Source organism: Anopheles arabiensis, chromosome 2, assembly GCF_016920715.1.
Source record: "Anopheles arabiensis isolate DONGOLA chromosome 2, AaraD3, whole genome shotgun sequence".
In the NCBI taxonomy this organism is placed as follows: Eukaryota; Metazoa; Arthropoda; class Insecta; order Diptera; family Culicidae; genus Anopheles; species Anopheles arabiensis.
Window position 1 is genome coordinate 47515174 of NC_053517.1, and position 19250 is coordinate 47534423.

The 19250-nt window shown below is 47.1% G+C and overlaps 1 protein-coding gene across 10 annotated transcripts in view; it reads right to left on the reverse strand.

Annotated features, from left to right (window-relative positions):
• LOC120897923 (neurexin-1) overlaps positions 1–19250 on the reverse strand; it is a 95638-nt gene that overhangs the window by 20575 nt on the left and 55813 nt on the right. For all 10 annotated transcript variants that reach the window (XM_040303130.1, XM_040303131.1, XM_040303135.1 and 7 more), the window contains 5 exons: positions 16805–16963; positions 16564–16716; positions 1054–1161; positions 598–982; positions 60–436 (listed from right to left, as the gene is read on the reverse strand). In XM_040303130.1, the coding sequence (XP_040159064.1) occupies positions 60–436; positions 598–982; positions 1054–1161; positions 16564–16716; positions 16805–16963 (1182 nt within the window). The remainder of the gene's footprint in view (positions 1–59; positions 437–597; positions 983–1053; positions 1162–16563; positions 16717–16804; positions 16964–19250) is intronic.

The following is a 19250-nucleotide window of genomic DNA, read 5'->3' on the forward strand; positions in this document are numbered from 1 at the left end:
TTACGAAAATCAGTGACGATTGTAGGGAGTAAATGATCAGTGAGGGTCACAAAGAGCACCTTTTCGCGATCTCCTAGCCGCACATTAGCCCGAACACGGCCAGCTACCAGCCCGATCTCTAGCCGATCGGACGAGCTGGACTCGGCGCTGGTAAGCAGCAGCAAACCTGCGGGTCGCGATGTCTTGAAGCGTATGACCAGCTCCTCCGTCTGGGTGCGGCTACCCTGTGTGCCTCCGATCCATACGGCCATATGTTGCGATCCGTTGAAGGCGAGCGTTGCCGACTCGCGACCACACGTCGGTCCGGTGAAAAGGGTGGCCGAGCAGTCGCAGAGCGGACGGTTCCAGCCCTCGGTACACTGGCCACCGTTCTGGCATGGTGAAACCTGTCCACCGCACTGATTAGCTATCACGTGACAGGACGGTTTGATGGCAGCTGTGGGGGAAAATGGATAGGGATGAGGGTAATGATTTATGTCTATGAATGCTCTTAGAATATAGCTCATATTTTTCGAAAATGATTAAATTGTTGTCTTAGACGATGCACAGAGCTTACTTAGCTGGATCATATAAGCATAAACACACACACACACTTACCTGAGTCCTGCTGCCGTGCAATGTGCGCTATATCCACCGGCTTGCTCGAAAGCGTTAGGTCTCGCAAACAGCCGACAAAACCCTGGCGCAGTGTCGCCGTCCAGATCGCCGGTGGAATGTAGATCTCGGCGTACGGTGGCCCAATGCCGCCAATATACATCGGACTGTCCAGCTGCATCTGGGACGCTTCGCCCGGCGTCCGGAACTCATTCCACTGCCCGTCAACGCCGACCTTGCCGTCGCGGCCATTGCGACGCAGTGACAGCTCGTGCCAGACGCCGTCATCCACGCGACGTCGCGACGCACGCACCTTGACCGCTCCCGATCCGAGATCCATATGGATGTAGATGTGCCCGTTCAGCAGCTCGACCGCGAAGAAGTTACTCTGCCAGCGGAAAGGTAACAATGAATACACACACACACACACGGCCACACGCAGTCATTGCTTCAACCTACCTTCGGGGCCCGGGTCATTGTGTTGAGGATTATTAATCCGTTTGGCTCGTTTGTGCGAAATTTAAATGACAGCACGCCCTGCTTGGACGCATCCCACGGTGGCAGTAGCTGGTGTGCGTGGATAGATAAGGTGAGATACAAATTAGATTTGTACACAACAGTTGGAGCTGCACAGCGGCGTGGGGCGTGCTGCCGCGGGATTCGCTCGGACGCCAAATAACAACCTTCCCAGCCCAGGCGGGTAAGCTGATATGCTGTCGCAGCGATGGGACGGACAGAAACCGCAAAGATCACTGCCGACCGCGGGCAGGGCAATTGCCGAGATACAGCGCACATAGTAATTAAATTTAAATATAATGAAGTGTATCTTCCCGACATCACCAGCCAGGGCCGGTTCGAACCGAAGGCATGACACCTCATCGGGCTTATTTTAGAACGGTGGTAGTGTTGGGAGGGACGTTGCGAAGCGCTGAGTACCGTAATTAATAACAACTGTCCCAGCGCTCCATTTCCTCTCGCCCACCAAGTGAGCGGACACCGGTCTCGAGGAGCTTCATTTTCCCGCAGGCATTTTCGGGAGCAGATTAAATGAACCCATCCCCCGGCCGGCGCTGTCTCGCTCGCCGAGCCCAAACCAGTGCTTTGGTAAGCAGTGATCCGTAAAGATGAAGCGACCGCGACGAGCGAAACGGAGAGAAACGCAACAACCGAAAGCCACGGGAAAACTTTTCACCAACCCCAATTGTTTGGTGCGGCGCTAGGCGCTCCCCGGAGGGCATTGTTTCTGTTTTGAAGGAATGAGCGAATGAAACCCCCGATTGTAACCGATTTAATGGCTATTACGTGAAGCGAGTGCGGCCCATTTTGTACGCCGGGATGAGTCGCGGCAAAAAGGAACGCCAATGAACGGAACAACACAAAATAGCATAACGACCTCAATGTCTTTTCATCGACGTGTTTCATCTACTGTGGAGCGTTCATTAGCGAATTGTGTGTATGTGTGTACAATTTTTTGTGGTATCTGTTTGTGTCCGTGGTCAAATTGTGAACCATAAAAGCCGGCCTAGTGATCGGTTGAGCGTATTTGAAATTCAAATTCCCTGGGGAAAACTTTCCTTTCCCAGTTCTCTCGCCTGTTTACCCAGTCACACACCCCCTTTTCTTACGGATACAGTGTGTGTGTGTGTTACGGGAGTGAATTCCGCTCAGGGTTGTTTGAATGCCGGTGTATGGGCGCGCTGGCATACACCTTTTCTGGGCATTGTTAAAAGTCCCTGTTTGAGTACCAGAGCTCTGGGCCAACTCTGGCGGTAGTGGTTGCGTTTTTCACGAACGCTTAATTATTCATTTTTAATAAAAGTTTCCCAGTGGACCGCGTATCCCCCCGCAATGAACACACACACGCTGGTGGTGGGAAAGTGGTGACTGGTTACTCGGTGTGAGATGTGTTTGTGGGGCTCCGGTAAGCGTTAAACAAGTTTAAAGCAACGCTACCCCAAAACTGCTCGCAAAGGTGATCGAAATAGATGCATTTTTATTGCAAAACTACGACCAGTTCGGGTTAGAAAGGTACAAAAACGGTGGCGAAAGTTGTTTCCCCGCACACGCACACACACTAACTTCACGGCTCCTTGACGTCGCTTTACATAGTTTGCCCATTAGCGGGCTTAAATGACATTATGCAGCGGACTTGCACCAGCAGACTGGACCGGAAATCAGCCGCAGTGAAGTAAAAATGGTGCCATCCGGACAGGGAAGGAAAAGGCAACGAATATCGCCCCCTTCCCTCCCCCACCTCTTCACAGCTCTAGCCCGAGATTACTTCCGTCGCGGTCGACCGCGCATGGCCGGGGATGAAAGTTGCCCGGGTGCCGGTTCCGGCTGCGGTTGTTGCAGGGTCTGCGCACCAAAGCTACGCATTCACACACACACACACACACACACACACACACACACACACACACACACACACACACACACACACACACACACACACACACACACACACACACACACACACACACACACACACACACACACACACACTTACACGGAGACACATATAGCACAGTTGTTGTGGGAAGCACAATGGAGAGCGCGAGAGACGGATAATTTATTTATTTATTAAAATGTACAACCAGCAATTAGCATGAATTATGGACCATGCTTCCCTCCATTTTCTGTCGCGGTCATGTTTGTGTCACTCGTGCGTCTTAAGCCTGGGGTGGGGTCTTCTTTACCCCAAAACGTGGGTCAGTTGGCTAGCGAAGCCCCAGAAAGAATGAGAATAACGCCGTGCCCCTTGTCATGCATGGTGATGGTTGACAACGCGCCAAATCCGACGACGCGCGTAGATCGAGCGCGAGATTGGTTACGCTTGACCTGGCCGACGTAATCAATGGTAGATTTTTGGGGAAGTGAAGCCAAACAGCAAAAGGGCTTCCATATTAAATTTGCTATGTCGCTGTAGACGTATCGGTACGCATCGAGAGAAAGTTTGCTACAGGCACCCGCTCAAAGATAACATGCTGTCGGTTGCGAACCATTCACGATTCGTCGTAGCCCCTCAATAACTGCGAATGCGTTCATTACGACTGAAACCGGAAATTAGTTTGCAGTAAAGTTTTGCTTTTCATACCATCAGTCGATCATGGATCATCACGGCTGGACGGACAGAGGGCTCGAGCGTTGATGTAGCGTCGTTTGAAGCGACGGTCTTCATAAGGCAGCAGCGGCATGACGGTCGAAGCTTTCGCTGCGGTTTGCTTTTGATCCCTCTGATGGGCTGCGGTTTTCACCACGCAAACATTGCAGTACAGCATCGTGCGAGCTTTGTCTTTGGCTGGAGTTTCCAGTTGACAAACCACGGCGCACGATGCCGGTTACAGTGTCGTCCATTTCCTTGCCAGGACTTTTAATAGGATTTCTAGCTTTTCTCCAGCCGCTTGTGTTGGGAAAACGAGACGGAACCGCTCTCGAAAGAGTTTGTGTGGTATTGCTTTCTTGCCTGTTTGCTGAAGTGTTCCTTACCGCAGGGACAGTAAAACAGTGCGGCCGCCGCCCCCTGGAGCTAGAATCGCATCGTACGGGTGAGATCGGATTTGAGGTCAACGGGTGGGTTTTTGGGCTAGTGGTCACGGTGGGCGATCCCGGGGCGATTTCAGCATTATTAAATCGAGCTCCCACCGCTTGTTGAAGCTGTTCGTTTTATTTGTGCCACATTATTAGAAGTTATGCGACGCTTATTATAACCTATCTTATATTTTCCTCGTTTTTATCACTGCAAGATTTGTGCAATATCTAGCAGCTAAAACGGGAGGCTGTTAGCTTGTTAATTTAATCTCTCTAGCGAGTAGCAACAAAAATTAGGAGTCCTTGCAATTGCACATGTTCGGGACATATTCAGCTTTCTATTTATGCTCTCAATTCAACCAAAATCTCCTCGTAAAATATGTCCGTTGTGTAGTTTGTTTTTCGCTGTTTGCTTCTGTGTTGGTATGTTTTATGCCCATCGCGTCAGCACGTGGAAGATTTAATAAAGAACTCCAAAAAATCACAATCAAGCTCACTCATTCTACACTGTCACCACACGTGACGGATTCTGGTTGCTTTTTCGGAGTTCCCACTTTCATTCAAGTCTGCGCCGAATGACGTGTGTGTTTGTGTGGAAACTTTTCTCCCCTTGATGGTGTTTCCCTACCTCCATTCTTTTACTAACCAAGTGCCTGTTAGCTTCTGATCTCGGCAGATTGGCAGCAACAGCAGGAACACACCAAGAGCAGTAGTTTGTCTGGTTTCGGTCAACAACATCACCGCCCATCACGGACAACGATATACTTCTACCGGTTTTGGGGAGGTTTTCTTTGCATGTGCGATACATTGTTTGGTTCGCTACCGGTTCATTCCCCTTCTCCGTTGAGGACGCTGGTCTGAGGAAGTTGGTGCACTGGATAGAGGATCCAGCTTGACATCCACTCGAGCGACAACGAAAGACAAATGAGTGTGTTGTGTGGCTTTTAACCAGCTCTCGGGTTCTACCTGGAGCAGCCTGGTAAAGATGGTCCCTGGCATGATTTATCAAAAGCAAAGACGGGCTGCAGTTTATGAGACGACGGGTGGGACGTAAGCATTTCCGCAATTTACTGCCCGAAACTACACTTGCCTTCAGGAGACCGAAATTTGAACCGCCAAGCGGTCCCACGCGGTGTGCCGACGCTAGTGAGCGTGTGATGCGAGCGTTCCTAAGATAAGTTGCCCGGAGTTGGAGATGAAGTTTAAATGGAGTGCAATTTTCCGGTTTAACGAGATAAGATACAGCGGATGTTGAAATTGACATTTCTACTAATCATACTACACTGCTGTTTGGAGTTTGCGAATTTGCATGAATACAATGCACCAAACCACAAGTGTTGTGGATGGAGGTATTGTTTGTCACGCAATCACCCACCGTTGGTGGATAGTTTTATCTACACATGAGTGTTTTTGCGGTGGTGATAGAAACTGTACAATTTATTTCCGTTAAAGCCATTGAGAGAGCGCATTTTAAACCACATTAAAATTCACATCCCTGTGGGGAGGGTGGGTGCGTTGTGTTTTAAAGATGAAGCGATTGAAATTAATGCCCCCAACGTGCTTAAAGTTTTGCTCATACACTCACACACACACACACACACACACACACACACACACACACACACACACTGAGGCAACAAGAGCAACTTGTTCGAGGAAATTTCATAGTTCCGCCACCGCATAAAATCTACATAGGAAGAAAAGGTTACGACCACCACGCGCGCTAGTTGAACGTGCGAACTGTTTTTCGCCCAAAAGCTCCTTTCCGAGAAGGGTAAAGTTGCTGCTGCGGAAATGTTGTGTTCCGCGAAGGCAAAGTTTCTCCCGCTCCCCAGCCGTCCGCTTTAGTCTGCTCATCGCTAGCGAGCAGAGCCGTGTGTATGTAGTGTAGCATAATGCAAGATGGCGTAACGCGTTCAAATAAAACCGAACCAGAAAGAGAATCGTTCAAAGTTAATCAACCGGATGCAGCAAAAAAACATGACTTTGCTGGCACTTTATACCCTAGAGGCACCTAAAGCTTGTGTGGGTCCTTGGTTTGTTCTAGTGCTGCGTTTTGGTTTGAAACAATTCACCCCCGACTTTAGACTTTAATACTACAAGTACTGTTCGTTCCCGATTGTAGCACATCACTACTATTGTCCCGATTGTAGCACATCACTACTTTCGCGGATCGCTACAAATTGTTCGACGGGTCATCGATCGTTTCGTCTTCACGCACACCATTAAAAAAAATGCAGTATAAATAAAGCGGCAAAAGCCAAATTCTCACTCTTGTCATTTCAAATCCTCGGCAAGCAACACGCTTCGCTCATCTCACCAGCAACTCCTTGGCACACACAAGTGGCACAGAACTCCAAGCAAACCACCCAGCTTGGTACCACGAAAAAGCACACCATCGGCTCTTTTCAGAGCCACCGATTCTTTATTAAGAACATCTTCAAAAAAAAAAAAAAAAAAAATACAAAACACAACGTAGGGTTCCGTACCAAACATTTTGGTGCCGACAAACCAGGATTAGATATCCTAAAAAATTGTGTGCGTTCTGTGGCCACCGTGTGTGTTGCAAGTGTAAAGTTGTACACCGGTTTGTTTCATTCGCGGTCGTTTAAGTTTATTCGCGGCACGTAGCGTTTCACAAACGGCACATAGTGTGTATGTGTGCGTTCGCGAATAATTGTGTACCATCCAGGGTACAAAACGCGTACCACAAAGTGTGTGTTCTGTGCGCGTCATTCTCAAACTCATTCGCGGCGCGTAGCGCTTCTCAAAGCGACACATAGTGTGTATGTGTGCGCTCGCGAATACTCGTGTACCACCCACGGTACAAAACGCGTACCACAAAGTGTGTGTTCTGTGCGCGTCATTCTCAAACTTATTCGCGGCACGTAGCGTTTCACAAACGGCACATAGTGTGTATGTGTGCGTTCGCGAATAATTGTGTACCATCCAGGGTACAAAACGCGTACCACAAAGTGTGTGTTCTGTGCGCGTCATTCTCAAACTCATTCGCGGCGCGTAGCGCTTCTCAAAGCGACACATAGTGTGTATGTGTGCGCTCGCGAATACTCGTGTACCACCCACGGTACAAAACGCGTACCACAAAGTGTGTGTTCTGTGCGCGTCATTTTCAAACTCATTCGCGGCGCGTAGCGCTTCTCAAAGCGACACATAGTGTGTATGTGTGCGCTCGCGAATAATTGTGTACCACTCAGTGTACAAAACGCGTACCACAAAGTGTGTGTTCTGTGCGCGTCATTCTCAAACTCATTCGCGGTACGTAGCGCTTCACAAGCGACACACAGTGTGTGTGTGTGCTCGCGAATAATCGTGTACCACTCAGTGTACAAAAGGCGCTTCACAATTCGTGTGATCCATGCGCATTATCCTTGGTGCGCTATCTCGCGGCGCATATTCTTCGCAAGACAATCAATAATTGTCTGTGCATTTCGCAAAATTTTGTGTACCTCCTCCGAGTACAAAGGGTGCCTCACAACCTGGGTGTTCAAGGCACATTGTTTAGTGTTTAGGGGCGCCACAAAAGTGGTCCCTAATTTTTTAAAGAGACACGCAACACGCTTTGCGAACTACGTTTTTGGTAGAATTCGATTTATTTTTTTTCTTTTAAGCCGCGGAACGGTGAGTTCGGGAGAGACGCGAAAATTAGTGTTGTTCGTTCGAGAGTTGCCGGAGAAGAAGTGTTGGGTAAACCGGACGGATATGCGCGTGTCGATGTGGAAACGTTTAGGACGAGAGAGAGCGTGTATGGAGCAAGCCACCGTTTTTATAGCTGCGGTGCAGCATGCTACCACTGTTTGTCCTGCTCTAGCTTTGTGTGCAGTCCCTGCCTAACTAGCCCGTTAAACATTTTCTGTCGGTAGTTCTAGGTGTGCGCACCAGATGGCGCTCTGGTCGCTACAGGATTCCCCTCCTAGAGCGGTGTTACTGGTATCGTAGAGGAAGGCGAGTTTCCGTTGAGCCCTGGTAACACCGGTCGATACGATCGATTCCATATGTCGTAGGATAGGTGGTGGTGGGGTGCAGCTGGCGGTTGGTGCAGCTGGCGGTCGATGCTGCTGGCGGTCGACGTAGCTGCAGGTAGCGACGGTGCATGCGAAATCGATTAAGTGCACTTTCGGGCTTTCGGCGTTCAGGTCGGTGTCGACGGCGGAGACATCGAAGTCGTGTTTTGCCGGCTCGTCAACGGTTGTTCGGGCGATGGCAGTTGGGACATCGGAGTTATGTGCGCGTCCGGTCATCGGCGGGCGATCGAGTGACGGTGTCACGAGGCCGATATGGTCGTGGTCGTTCGTTGTTTGGGTTGGTTTCAGGCGGTTGACGGAGATTAGCGTAGCTGTCCGTTACAAAGATCTGAAACGACTTCGAAAATTTGTGTAAGTGCTTGGTATGAAGCGTGATACGTTTGTTGCGGCGACGGTCGAATGATATGTTGCTATGGGCGAGCAACTATTCCAATCGGTCAAAGTGCCAGACGGTTTCCTGTAGGAACGTTGAAACAAGTGTCGATACGTTTCGGTTTGATATCGTTCGGGTCAGCAGGTAAGCAGATTGGTGCTGGTCGGTAGCGGTTACCCTGGCTGAGCGAAAAAGTACCCGATGATGTCTGGGCAAGTGGATGAGCAGGAAAGCAGACGAATCCTGTTCCCCCTTACGGTCCTGCCAAACGAATCGTAGTGTCATCGGTTGGGCGAAGGATCTCGCTTTAGGGTTCGAGTAGCGGTCGATGTGGGGATTCTGCTTCGAGTTCGGCATACGTAGCGTGTAGCGCTTTCTGTCGGGCCGCTGTGCGGCAGATTCGGTATCGATTCGATTAATCGCTTAGGTGTCGGCATCGGTAGCGACGAAGAAACGTGGCAAGGCGATCATTTTCCGTTGATACTAATCGTCGAGAGTTTTCGATGGTTCGTGGTGAGGAAGTCGGTTGCGTACTGCCTCATTGCGGTCCATGGTGGCACGAGCAAAGAGACCGGCAGTTAACGCCTCCTGACCGAATAGGTAGTGGTCGGTAGGTTGTTCGAAAGCTAATAGAAAGCTTGGGTGCCTGGCGCGGACTGGAAGGTAGTCGTCTTCGGCGGTCCGGATGCAAGGTCGGTTATCGGTCGGTTGCGAGGTACCGCATGGTCGGCGGTCGGCGGCGGTTTCCCATTGACGTTGGGGTAGCACATCATTTTTATCGCTGCAGAATGTTCGCAGTTAGTCGTAAAAGGGTGGATCTTACCTTAATAGCACGATGATGATGACGCATGATCGTTGTCGTGGTGACGGCGTGCGTAGTGGCGTCTTCGCGGGGCCTGCTGTCAGCGGCCCTCCCGGTCGGGTAGATCCACGCGAACACGATGATGGCGGCAGCGGCTCTCTCGTCTATGGTGTTAAGCGGTGATGATGACGCGAACACTCCTGGTTGTCTCCCCGTTCATACACGGGTAGAGATGAGAACGATGAAGTGCGTCGGTTCGCATGATGGTGTGCGTCGTCCTTTTTCGCGAGCAGCAAATGGTGTCTTCTCACATACGGCGGAATTGTGTAGACAAAATGGCGGCGTCGTCTTTCTTGTCGGCTGGATCCAAGCGGGTTCGCCTTTGAGCGAAAAAATCGTGATGGCGGCGATGTGTCACTACTGCTACGGCTGGATAATTTGCGTGCGCAACTCGACGTAGGTGTCTTCCTTCTTGATCGCACCCGTAGATGGAAGCACACACAAACGGAAAATTCCCAGTAGCACGAGGTGTAGAAACAGCTTGCGAGGCGGTGACCGGCGTCAAGCAGACCACCAGCGGAGATTGTCGTCGATCCGCTTCCAAGAATTGCGTCGATTGCGTCAGCCGTCGAAAGCTCGATGGAAAATTTCTGATGCGCCGATGATGGTGTGTGCGCGCTTGTCTCGCTTCGAGGCGGCGCGCGTGTGTGCGGGGGGTTCTTTTGTTCGCTGAATGCAGGAACGTTCCGTGTAGCTACGGGCGCACTAACACGGCGTTGCTGCGTTTTTTCGTCGGCCCGCACTCAACGTCCTGTGAATGATGAAAGGGCGCTCGTTGCGCACTTTGCAGGGAAAGGGGGGAGGAGGCCAGCCGCGTTGCCGGTACCTCTAACGCTGGTAGCACTCCCGGTCGTAGGCACACACACACACGCGTTGTCTTCTCTGCGTCGATCTCCGATGCCGGTGGCACGTTTTAACACGTTCAACGCGGTACAAGTTTGCGATGCGTTGTACACACACACACTCACGTACGAATTCGCGGCGTCGGTTGCGGATCACGTCGGGGTCACCAGTTTTAGGGGCGCCACAAAAGTGGTCCCTAATTTTTTAAAGAGACACGCAACACGCTTTGCGAACTACGTTTTTGGTAGAATTCGATTTATTTTTTTTCTTTTAAGCCGCGGAACGGTGAGTTCGGGAGAGACGCGAAAATTAGTGTTGTTCGTTCGAGAGTTGCCGGAGAAGAAGTGTTGGGTAAACCGGACGGATATGCGCGTGTCGATGTGGAAACGTTTAGGACGAGAGAGAGCGTGTATGGAGCAAGCCACCGTTTTTATAGCTGCGGTGCAGCATGCTACCACTGTTTGTCCTGCTCTAGCTTTGTGTGCAGTCCCTGCCTAACTAGCCCGTTAAACATTTTCTGTCGGTAGTTCTAGGTGTGCGCACCAGATGGCGCTCTGGTCGCTACAAGTGCATGCCATTTGCATCGCATACAATTCTACGAAACTTCGCATCAAAGCCTGTGTTTTCAACAATTCTTACTAACCGTGCAGTGCGCGTTGTACTAACAAAGTAAAGTGATTTTTTTTCTCTCAAGCAACCGTGTTTGCTCAGTGAACATTAAAAATGACAAAAGCAGACAAGCTTAAGTCACGGCAAGCCAAACGGCAAAGCCTCATTGTGTCTATGCAGCGGCTTGCGCAGTTTGCAAAAGACTATACTCCTCAACAACAACAGCAAATACCCGACCGACTTGATCGGTTGTCGAAAATTTGGGAATGTTTCCAAATGGTGCAGGAAGACTGCGAGGAATGGGACGATTCCGAGAATGCTACCAGCGAAAACGAAGCGTTATTGTCACAAGCAGAGGAGCTTTACTTCGAAACAAAGGCCGCGTTAACAAGCTACATTCCGGAAACAGCAGATCAGGTAAAAGAAGAGGTTACCCGCCCAGCAAACGTAAGTGTTAAACTACCTATCATTTCATTACCTGAATTTTGTGGTGAGCTCACAGAGTGGCTATCCTTTTATGACACCTTTGTTTCACTTGTTCATAATTCTGAAGAAATTTCCAACATCCAAAAATTTCATTACTTGCGTGCGTCCCTCAAAAGGGAAGCTGCCGGAATAATACAACCAATTCCTATAACAGCAGAAAACTATCAGGTGGCTTGGAAAGCTCTTTTGAATCGATATTCCAATAAAGTACATCTTCGTAAAATGCACACACGTGCATTGTTCGAGCTTCCAAAGCTAACCAATAGTCACGCCCCAGACTTGCGACAATTGGCTAACCAATTTCAGCTACACATCGATATCTTAAAACAATTAGAGGAGAGCATTCCTGACAACAGCACAATTTTTGTGGAACTTCTTGCTACCAAATTGGATAAAGCAACATTACAAGCATGGGAAGAACACAATTCCCAAGACATCCAGCCAACTCATCCAAATATGACAAACTTCTTGTTGAAAAGAGCTCAAACAATTGAAGCATTAGCGTTGCAGACAGGCAACCGCCCAACCACATCTCATTCGAAAATGGGTATACCTAACCATAAATTTTCCAAGAAAATGAGCACTAACACAATTAGTGTGAAACAGGACAACACACACACTTGTCCTGCATGCAAAAAAGATGGTCACACGTTGCATCAGTGTCAATCCTTTATCGCTATGCCATGTAAGGCGCGTCAAGAGTTTGTATCACGAAACAAACTTTGTATCAATTGCTTGAGAAGTGGACATTTCTTTCAACAATGCCCTTCTAAGTACTCTTGCCGAATTTGTAAAAGGAAGCATCATTCTATTTTACACTATGAAACGCAAACAAATAATAACCCTGAATCAGAAAGCACCACATCTGAATCAAATATCATGGCAACTTTGCATACAATTAGTTCTGAGCACAGTCCCCAAAACGTGCTTCTCGCAACTGTACTACTACAAGTGGTCGACAAATATGGCCAAAAACATTTTGCACGAGCCTTATTGGACAATGGTTCACAGCCAAACGCAATTAGTGAAAGATTGTGTCAGCAGTTACATTTAACTCGAAAAAATGTTAACGTTTCCATTGTCGGAGTTGATGGTACAAAAACAAGCGCAAGGTATCAAATACAAGCGGAAGTACAATCGCGAATAAATAATTTCGCAACAACAATGAACTTTCTAGTTTTGAAAAAGGTTGCTAGTGACACACCAATTACACCAGTACCAGCTCATTTTTGGAATGTACCTGCTTCATATCAACTTGCTGATCCTCACTTCAGCACACCAGGGCGCATTGACATGATCATTGGGGCAGGACATTTTTATTCATTGCTAGGTCCAGGAAGACAAAAATTACCAAACAACAACCAACTTGTTGAAACTGTGTTTGGATGGATTATGACCGGCAACATTCCATCCAAAAATCAAAACGAAGTTACATGTCACGTAGTAACCATGCATCCCACCATTGAAGAACAAATAGAACGATTTTGGAAGATAGACGAACTTCACAATTCAAGTTATAGTCTCAACGAAAGAGAATGCGAAAACCATTTCAAAGATACAGTCTCCCGCGACCACAATGGTCGATATATAGTTGAAATGCCAAAACATCCTGATATCAATCAAATGCTTGGTGATTCTAAAAACACAGCTATGCGCAGATTTCAACTACTTGAAAAACGATTAGAAAGCGATACGCATCTCAAGGCTCAATATCACAAGTTTATACATGAATATATAACGTTGGGGCACATGACTCTAGTCCCAAGAGAACGGGAAGATTGTTCAGGAGCATTTTATCTTCCCCACCATCCTGTGCTGAAGGATTCTAGCTCTACCACCAAGGTCAGAGTTGTGTTTGACGGCTCTGCCAAAACCAGTACCGGTAAATCACTGAACGATGCCTTACTAGTTGGGCCGGTGGTACAGGAAGAATTATTGACATTAATTATCAGATTTCGAAAATATGAAATAGCACTCATAGCTGACATCGAAAAGATGTATCGGCAGGTTACTATGAATCCAACTGATCGACACCTACAGAGAATTTTGTGGAGATTTGACAACTCTCAGCCCATTCGAACTTATGAGTTAGGAACCGTAACCTATGGCTTAGCTCCTTCAGCCTTCTTAGCAACGCGCACTCTAATACAACTTGCCAATGATGAAGGTGATACGTATCTCAAAGCTCGTTCCGTGATTAAAGAAAACGTATACGTAGATGATTTGCTAGCAGGAGCAAATAACATCCCAGAAACAATTGAACTACGCAATCAACTGAATGCTTTGCTACAGAAGGGTGGCTTTCTCCTTCGCAAATGGTGTTCCAACGCTCCAGCAGTATTAGCTGACCTACCAACTGAACTTGTTGCCACCCATTCTTCCGTCAATTTTGATCCAGATGAAAGTATCAAAACCTTGGGCATATGCTGGGAGCCTATGTCAGACAAATTTCGTATCAACATAAACATTAATATAATCAAGAGCCCTTATACCAAACGAAAGGTTCTATCAACCATAGCACAACTATATGATCCACTTGGATTGATTACCCCTATAACTATACGAGCTAAAATACTAATGCAACAATTGTGGCTATTGAACTTGGATTGGGATTCAACAATTTCCCCATCATTACAAAATTCATGGGCAGAATTTCTCGAGCAAATCCCTACACTTACTAACTTTCGAATTGACCGTTTTGCTTTTCAACCACACTATGAACAAATTGAAATCCATTGTTTTTCCGACGCTTCTGAAAGTGCTTACGGTGCGTGTGTGTATGTACGCACAGAAGACAAACACGGTTCCGCACGCGTAAATTTACTAACATCAAAATCGCGAGTTGCTCCATTGAAACCTTTAACCATTCCACGATTGGAATTATCTGCTGCATTACTTGGAGCTAGACTATTCAAAAAGGTACAACATGCATTAGATATTCCACTTGACACATGCTATTTCTGGTCGGACTCTACTGTTACTCTTGGTTGGCTAAAAGCTACTCCTAGAACATGGAAAACTTTCGTAGCTAATCGAGTAGCTGAAATACAAGAACTAACTCATGGCTTCCAATGGCAACATGTTTCTGGCAAGGAAAACCCAGCTGATATGATATCTAGAGGAGTGGCGGTGAATGAATTCCTCAGTAGTGATCTATGGCGGCATGGTCCCTCCTGGCTTCGTGAACCCAAAGACTCTTGGCCCTTGCAAACCCCGGATAACAACATCACCGTAGAGGACGAACGAAAGGTATCTGTCCTAACAACTCAAGTGACTGAAATAAATCCAATATTTCAACGTTTTTCTACACTACAACCATTACTTCGTATTATTGGTTTCTGTTTGCGATTCATCAACAACACTCGCAAATCAAATAAAAGAATATCGCTAAATGTTCTACTGGTAAAGGAGATACAACATGCTAAACGAGCCCTATGCAAAATGGTACAAGCTACTGAATTTTCTGTTGAACTACAAGCCTTAAAAAGAAATGAAGGGTTAGCTAAGGTTTCTTCTATTCGACTTCTTAATCCATTTATTGGCAACGATGGATTAATACGCGTTGGTGGCCGGTTGCGCCATTCTGATCTGAGCCACGATGCTAAGCATCCCATCCTCATGCCAGCTTTCCATCCTTTCACTCGCCTTCTAATCATGGATCATCATCTGAAAACAATGCACGGCGGAGTGAGCATGACATTATCATCTATTCGTGAAGAAATATGGCCATTGAACGGCATGAGAGCCGTTAGAAGTGTAACTCGAACTTGTTTTAATTGTGTAAGAGCTAATCCCACCCCAATAATCCAACCTATTGGTCAATTACCAATATCACGTGTAACAATAAATGAAGTTTTCTCCTGCGTTGGTGTGGATTATTGTGGTCCACTTTATTTGCGTCCATCTCATCGCAAGGCTGCATCTCCAAAGGCATATGTATGCGTATTTGTTTGTATGAGCACCAAGACTGTACATTTAGAACTCGCGGGTGACTTGAGTACCACCACTTTTTTGATGGCCTTGGATCGATTCGTATCACGACGAGGAAAACCGAAAAACATATACTCAGATAATGGTACCAATTTTATTGGTGCAAAGAATGCATTACATGAAATTTATCAATTCCTTCATAAAGATAATAATAAAATAACTAATCACTTGTCTAACGAAAACATTCAGTGGCATCTAATACCACCACGCGCTCCTAATTTCGGTGGACTTTGGGAAGCCGCAGTTAAGGTAGCAAAAACTCATCTAGTTCGGCAGCTTGGCACAGCTCAAATTTCATACGAATCCATGTGTACTCTATTAACAAAAATTGAAGGATGTATGAATTCAAGACCACTATTACCACTTTCACAAGATCCAAATGATTTATCACCTTTAACACCAGCACACTTTTTATTACTCAGAGATCCCCAGGCATTGCCTGAATCCGATTTACAGCATATACCAACTAACCGACTATCCCACTATCAATTGATACAGAAGTTATCTCAAAACTTTTGGCTTAGATGGACCAAGGAGTATTTAACATCATTGCATAATCAACGTAACATCAGCCGTAAACAACATAAACTTTCCATAGGCGACTTGGTAATCATGAAAGACGATCAACTACCTCCATTGAAGTGGCCTTTGGCACGCATTGTATCATTGCATTTAGGACCTGATGCTGTGGCACGAGTAGCTACCCTTCGGACCGCTTCTGGAATCATGAAAAGACCAGTCTCCAAGATATGTGCCTTAGAGTGCCACAACGAGGACTAAGTTTTGGGAATTATTCCCAAAAGGTGGCCGGTATGTTCGTTCCCGATTGTAGCACATCACTACTATTGTCCCGATTGTAGCACATCACTACTTTCGCGGATCGCTACAAATTGTTCGACGGGTCATCGATCGTTTCGTCTTCACGCACACCATTAAAAAAAATGCAGTATAAATAAAGCGGCAAAAGCCAAATTCTCACTCTTGTCATTTCAAATCCTCGGCAAGCAACACGCTTCGCTCATCTCACCAGCAACTCCTTGGCACACACAAGTGGCACAGAACTCCAAGCAAACCACCCAGCTTGGTACCACGAAAAAGCACACCATCGGCTCTTTTCAGAGCCACCGATTCTTTATTAAGAACATCTTCAAAAAAAAAAAAAAAAAAATACAAAACACAACGTAGGGTTCCGTACCAAACAAGTACAATTGTGTGAAAGTGCCGACACTTACCAGATACGATTCTCGCGTGGTGAATGTAACCGGATCCTGCGGGTCCCCAGATGGACACGTATAATCCACGCGTCCGGCAACCTGTATCAGCTTCGATCCAGTGCGCGCCAGATCGATCAGATTCAACCGCAGCGTATCGGCAGAAAATTCCACCTGCGAAAACGGGAAAGAAACATATCACGTGGTGAGACGAAACGAAACATGGGATGGAGTTATGTGCTTTTGCGGTAGAACACCTTACCTTACGCAGACAGCCGACGAAATTGTTGTGCACACGGGCTCCCAGAAGGGCCCGAGGATTAACTGCACCACCCACGTACACGCGGGACGACGAAAGCATCGTGAACTTGCCGGCAATGTGCGAATGGTCCGTGTACACATCGTCCACAACGGCGACCAGCTGCTCGGGACCGGGACGAATAATTATACGATGGTACGAGGGGAAACAGAAAGACAGATGGGTTAGATCTGTTGTAGCTACATATTAGTGTGTGTGTATATGTTGGTGTGTGGGTGTTTGTATCGCCAATTGCGTTTTTCCCATCTAGCCGGAGGATTAAGGGGGCTATAATCTTAAGATGAATTATCGCTCCTGCCGAAACAAACCCGGCCAAAGCAACAACAAACAAAAAAATCTTTCCGGTCGGAAATTTCTCGAAGTGTTTTCTCCAGCTCTGCTCACCTTGCCGGATTCAATTTCCTACCTAGGCATTACGTTTTGGCTACACAAATGAATTGAATAAACAGTAGCAGCAAGTTTTAAGCAAATTTTACCATCCCATTCTTGCAGTATTCCTCTGCACCCTTGGGCGATGGGGTGCTGTGTGCCCTGGCTGATAACGATACCGGTGTACCCCGGTTTATCATAAACAAAACTACAAAGTAGGTGAAAACCAGGGAAGAAATAACCTTTTCGGTTCTTCTGCTGCTCTATCTCAGAACAGTTCAGTTTTTGCTTCCGGTAGAACAAATAAAGTTTGCTCTGCAACCTCGTCCTAGACTTCAACGCCCGGAAGATATGCTTGTACAAAAGAGAACTTTGCTGCACGGAACCGTCTCCAGTTGTAACGATAATCGAAGCTAGAGCGAAGGGGAGATAAGGGGATGGATGGGGACTGGTAGTGACAATGCCAAACAGCTCCGACCGGACTTGTTTGTGGACTTCTGTTTTCAGGGCGCTACCTTTCGTGGCGGTTTGTGTTTTTATTATCTCACCTCTTGCCATTCTGGTATTCCTGGCATTTGGTTGGATTGATGCAAAGTAAAGTCTTGAAACCAACTCCCGGCCGGTATGTTCTGCATCTAATTTTGTACAATTTTGTTAGCAAAAACTAACAACCTGGGATAGGTTACAGGATATGAAACTTACGCAAAAAGTAAAGGTTAAGATAAACCACGCTGTATTTAGAGAAACAACCCCAACGGAGATCTCTTGAGGTGTATAAGTTAAGGCAATAAACGTTCTACCAAAAAACATACCGTTAGTAGCGGACTTAGTGAATGGACCAGGCGAATGGTTTTATGCAAAGCTCCCAGACATTTTCATTCATTTGCGTTTTAAGCACAGCGTATGGCCAGTATGCGCGCTCTTATTAATGATCACAAGCCGGAGATGATTTTTTTTTGCATGTAGCACCAGACTCCATTCTTAAACGTCGATTACCCGGTTAATACAACCACCGAGGTAACGAAGCGAGGCAAGAGACAGTAGCAACAAAAAAAGAGCACTCTCATTAATTTCCATTGAGAGCGTGTGTTGCTTTTGTTCATGGCGGCACACACGGATACTGATGATTAGGCCGGTAGGCGCGTTCTACAGCCCGGAAAGCCTTAAGAAAAGGTGCACGGTAACAAAACAAGTAAGCGCCGAGTACAATTTCCGGCCGAAGCAAACTGGGGAAAGAAGAATGCCACGCCAGTTCATATCACATGTCATGCTAGACACCCGTACGAACATCACCAGAATATCATCTTCTTAACGATCATTATCCAAGAAATTAGGAAAGTGGTTACATACAGGGCAGCCGTCGTATACAGAGACTGGTTCTATTCCGGCTAGTGGGGCCGAGTTTCCGGGCCTCCACACCGCCATACCGATTGGCTTCACCTGCTGAGCTTCGCATTTCAAAGCATTCAGGCGGAAAAACTCTCGCCCTCAATCTTTTGTGTGAAAAAAAAAACTCCTAGCAAGTGTATGTGTGCGTTCTTTTATCTTCTTCCTCCACGGCATCTTCTTGCTTCGGCATTCCCCATTGTTGCATGGAGTCTTGCCCTTTGTTGCGCGTCCGAATTGAAGAGTGCGGTCTGGAGAGAGGTTGCGGTCCGAGGAATGTATCGTCCTTAAGGCAACAAAAGAAACAATTCATCTTTGAATCGTCTGTACCGTGCACTGTGACGTGTGCGGAAGTCACGGTGGTGCTGTCCGGCGTACGGCGTACCCTCACAAGCAACACAATTCTCACTTTGCGCCTTTGGTGAAGTAGCTAGGTTGTGGAGTGTTGGAGGGCAAGATTAAAAGAAGTACGCTGGGAAAATTAAGCATAGAAGTACCTCAAAAATGTTCTACATCATAGAAGTACAAAGCAAAGTCTTGTCTACACACACAACAACAAAAAATCTGACTTGGAGCGCTTCGCCCACCCTGGAACGTTCCGATTTCCGGTCGGTAAAATGCTCACTCTCACGTA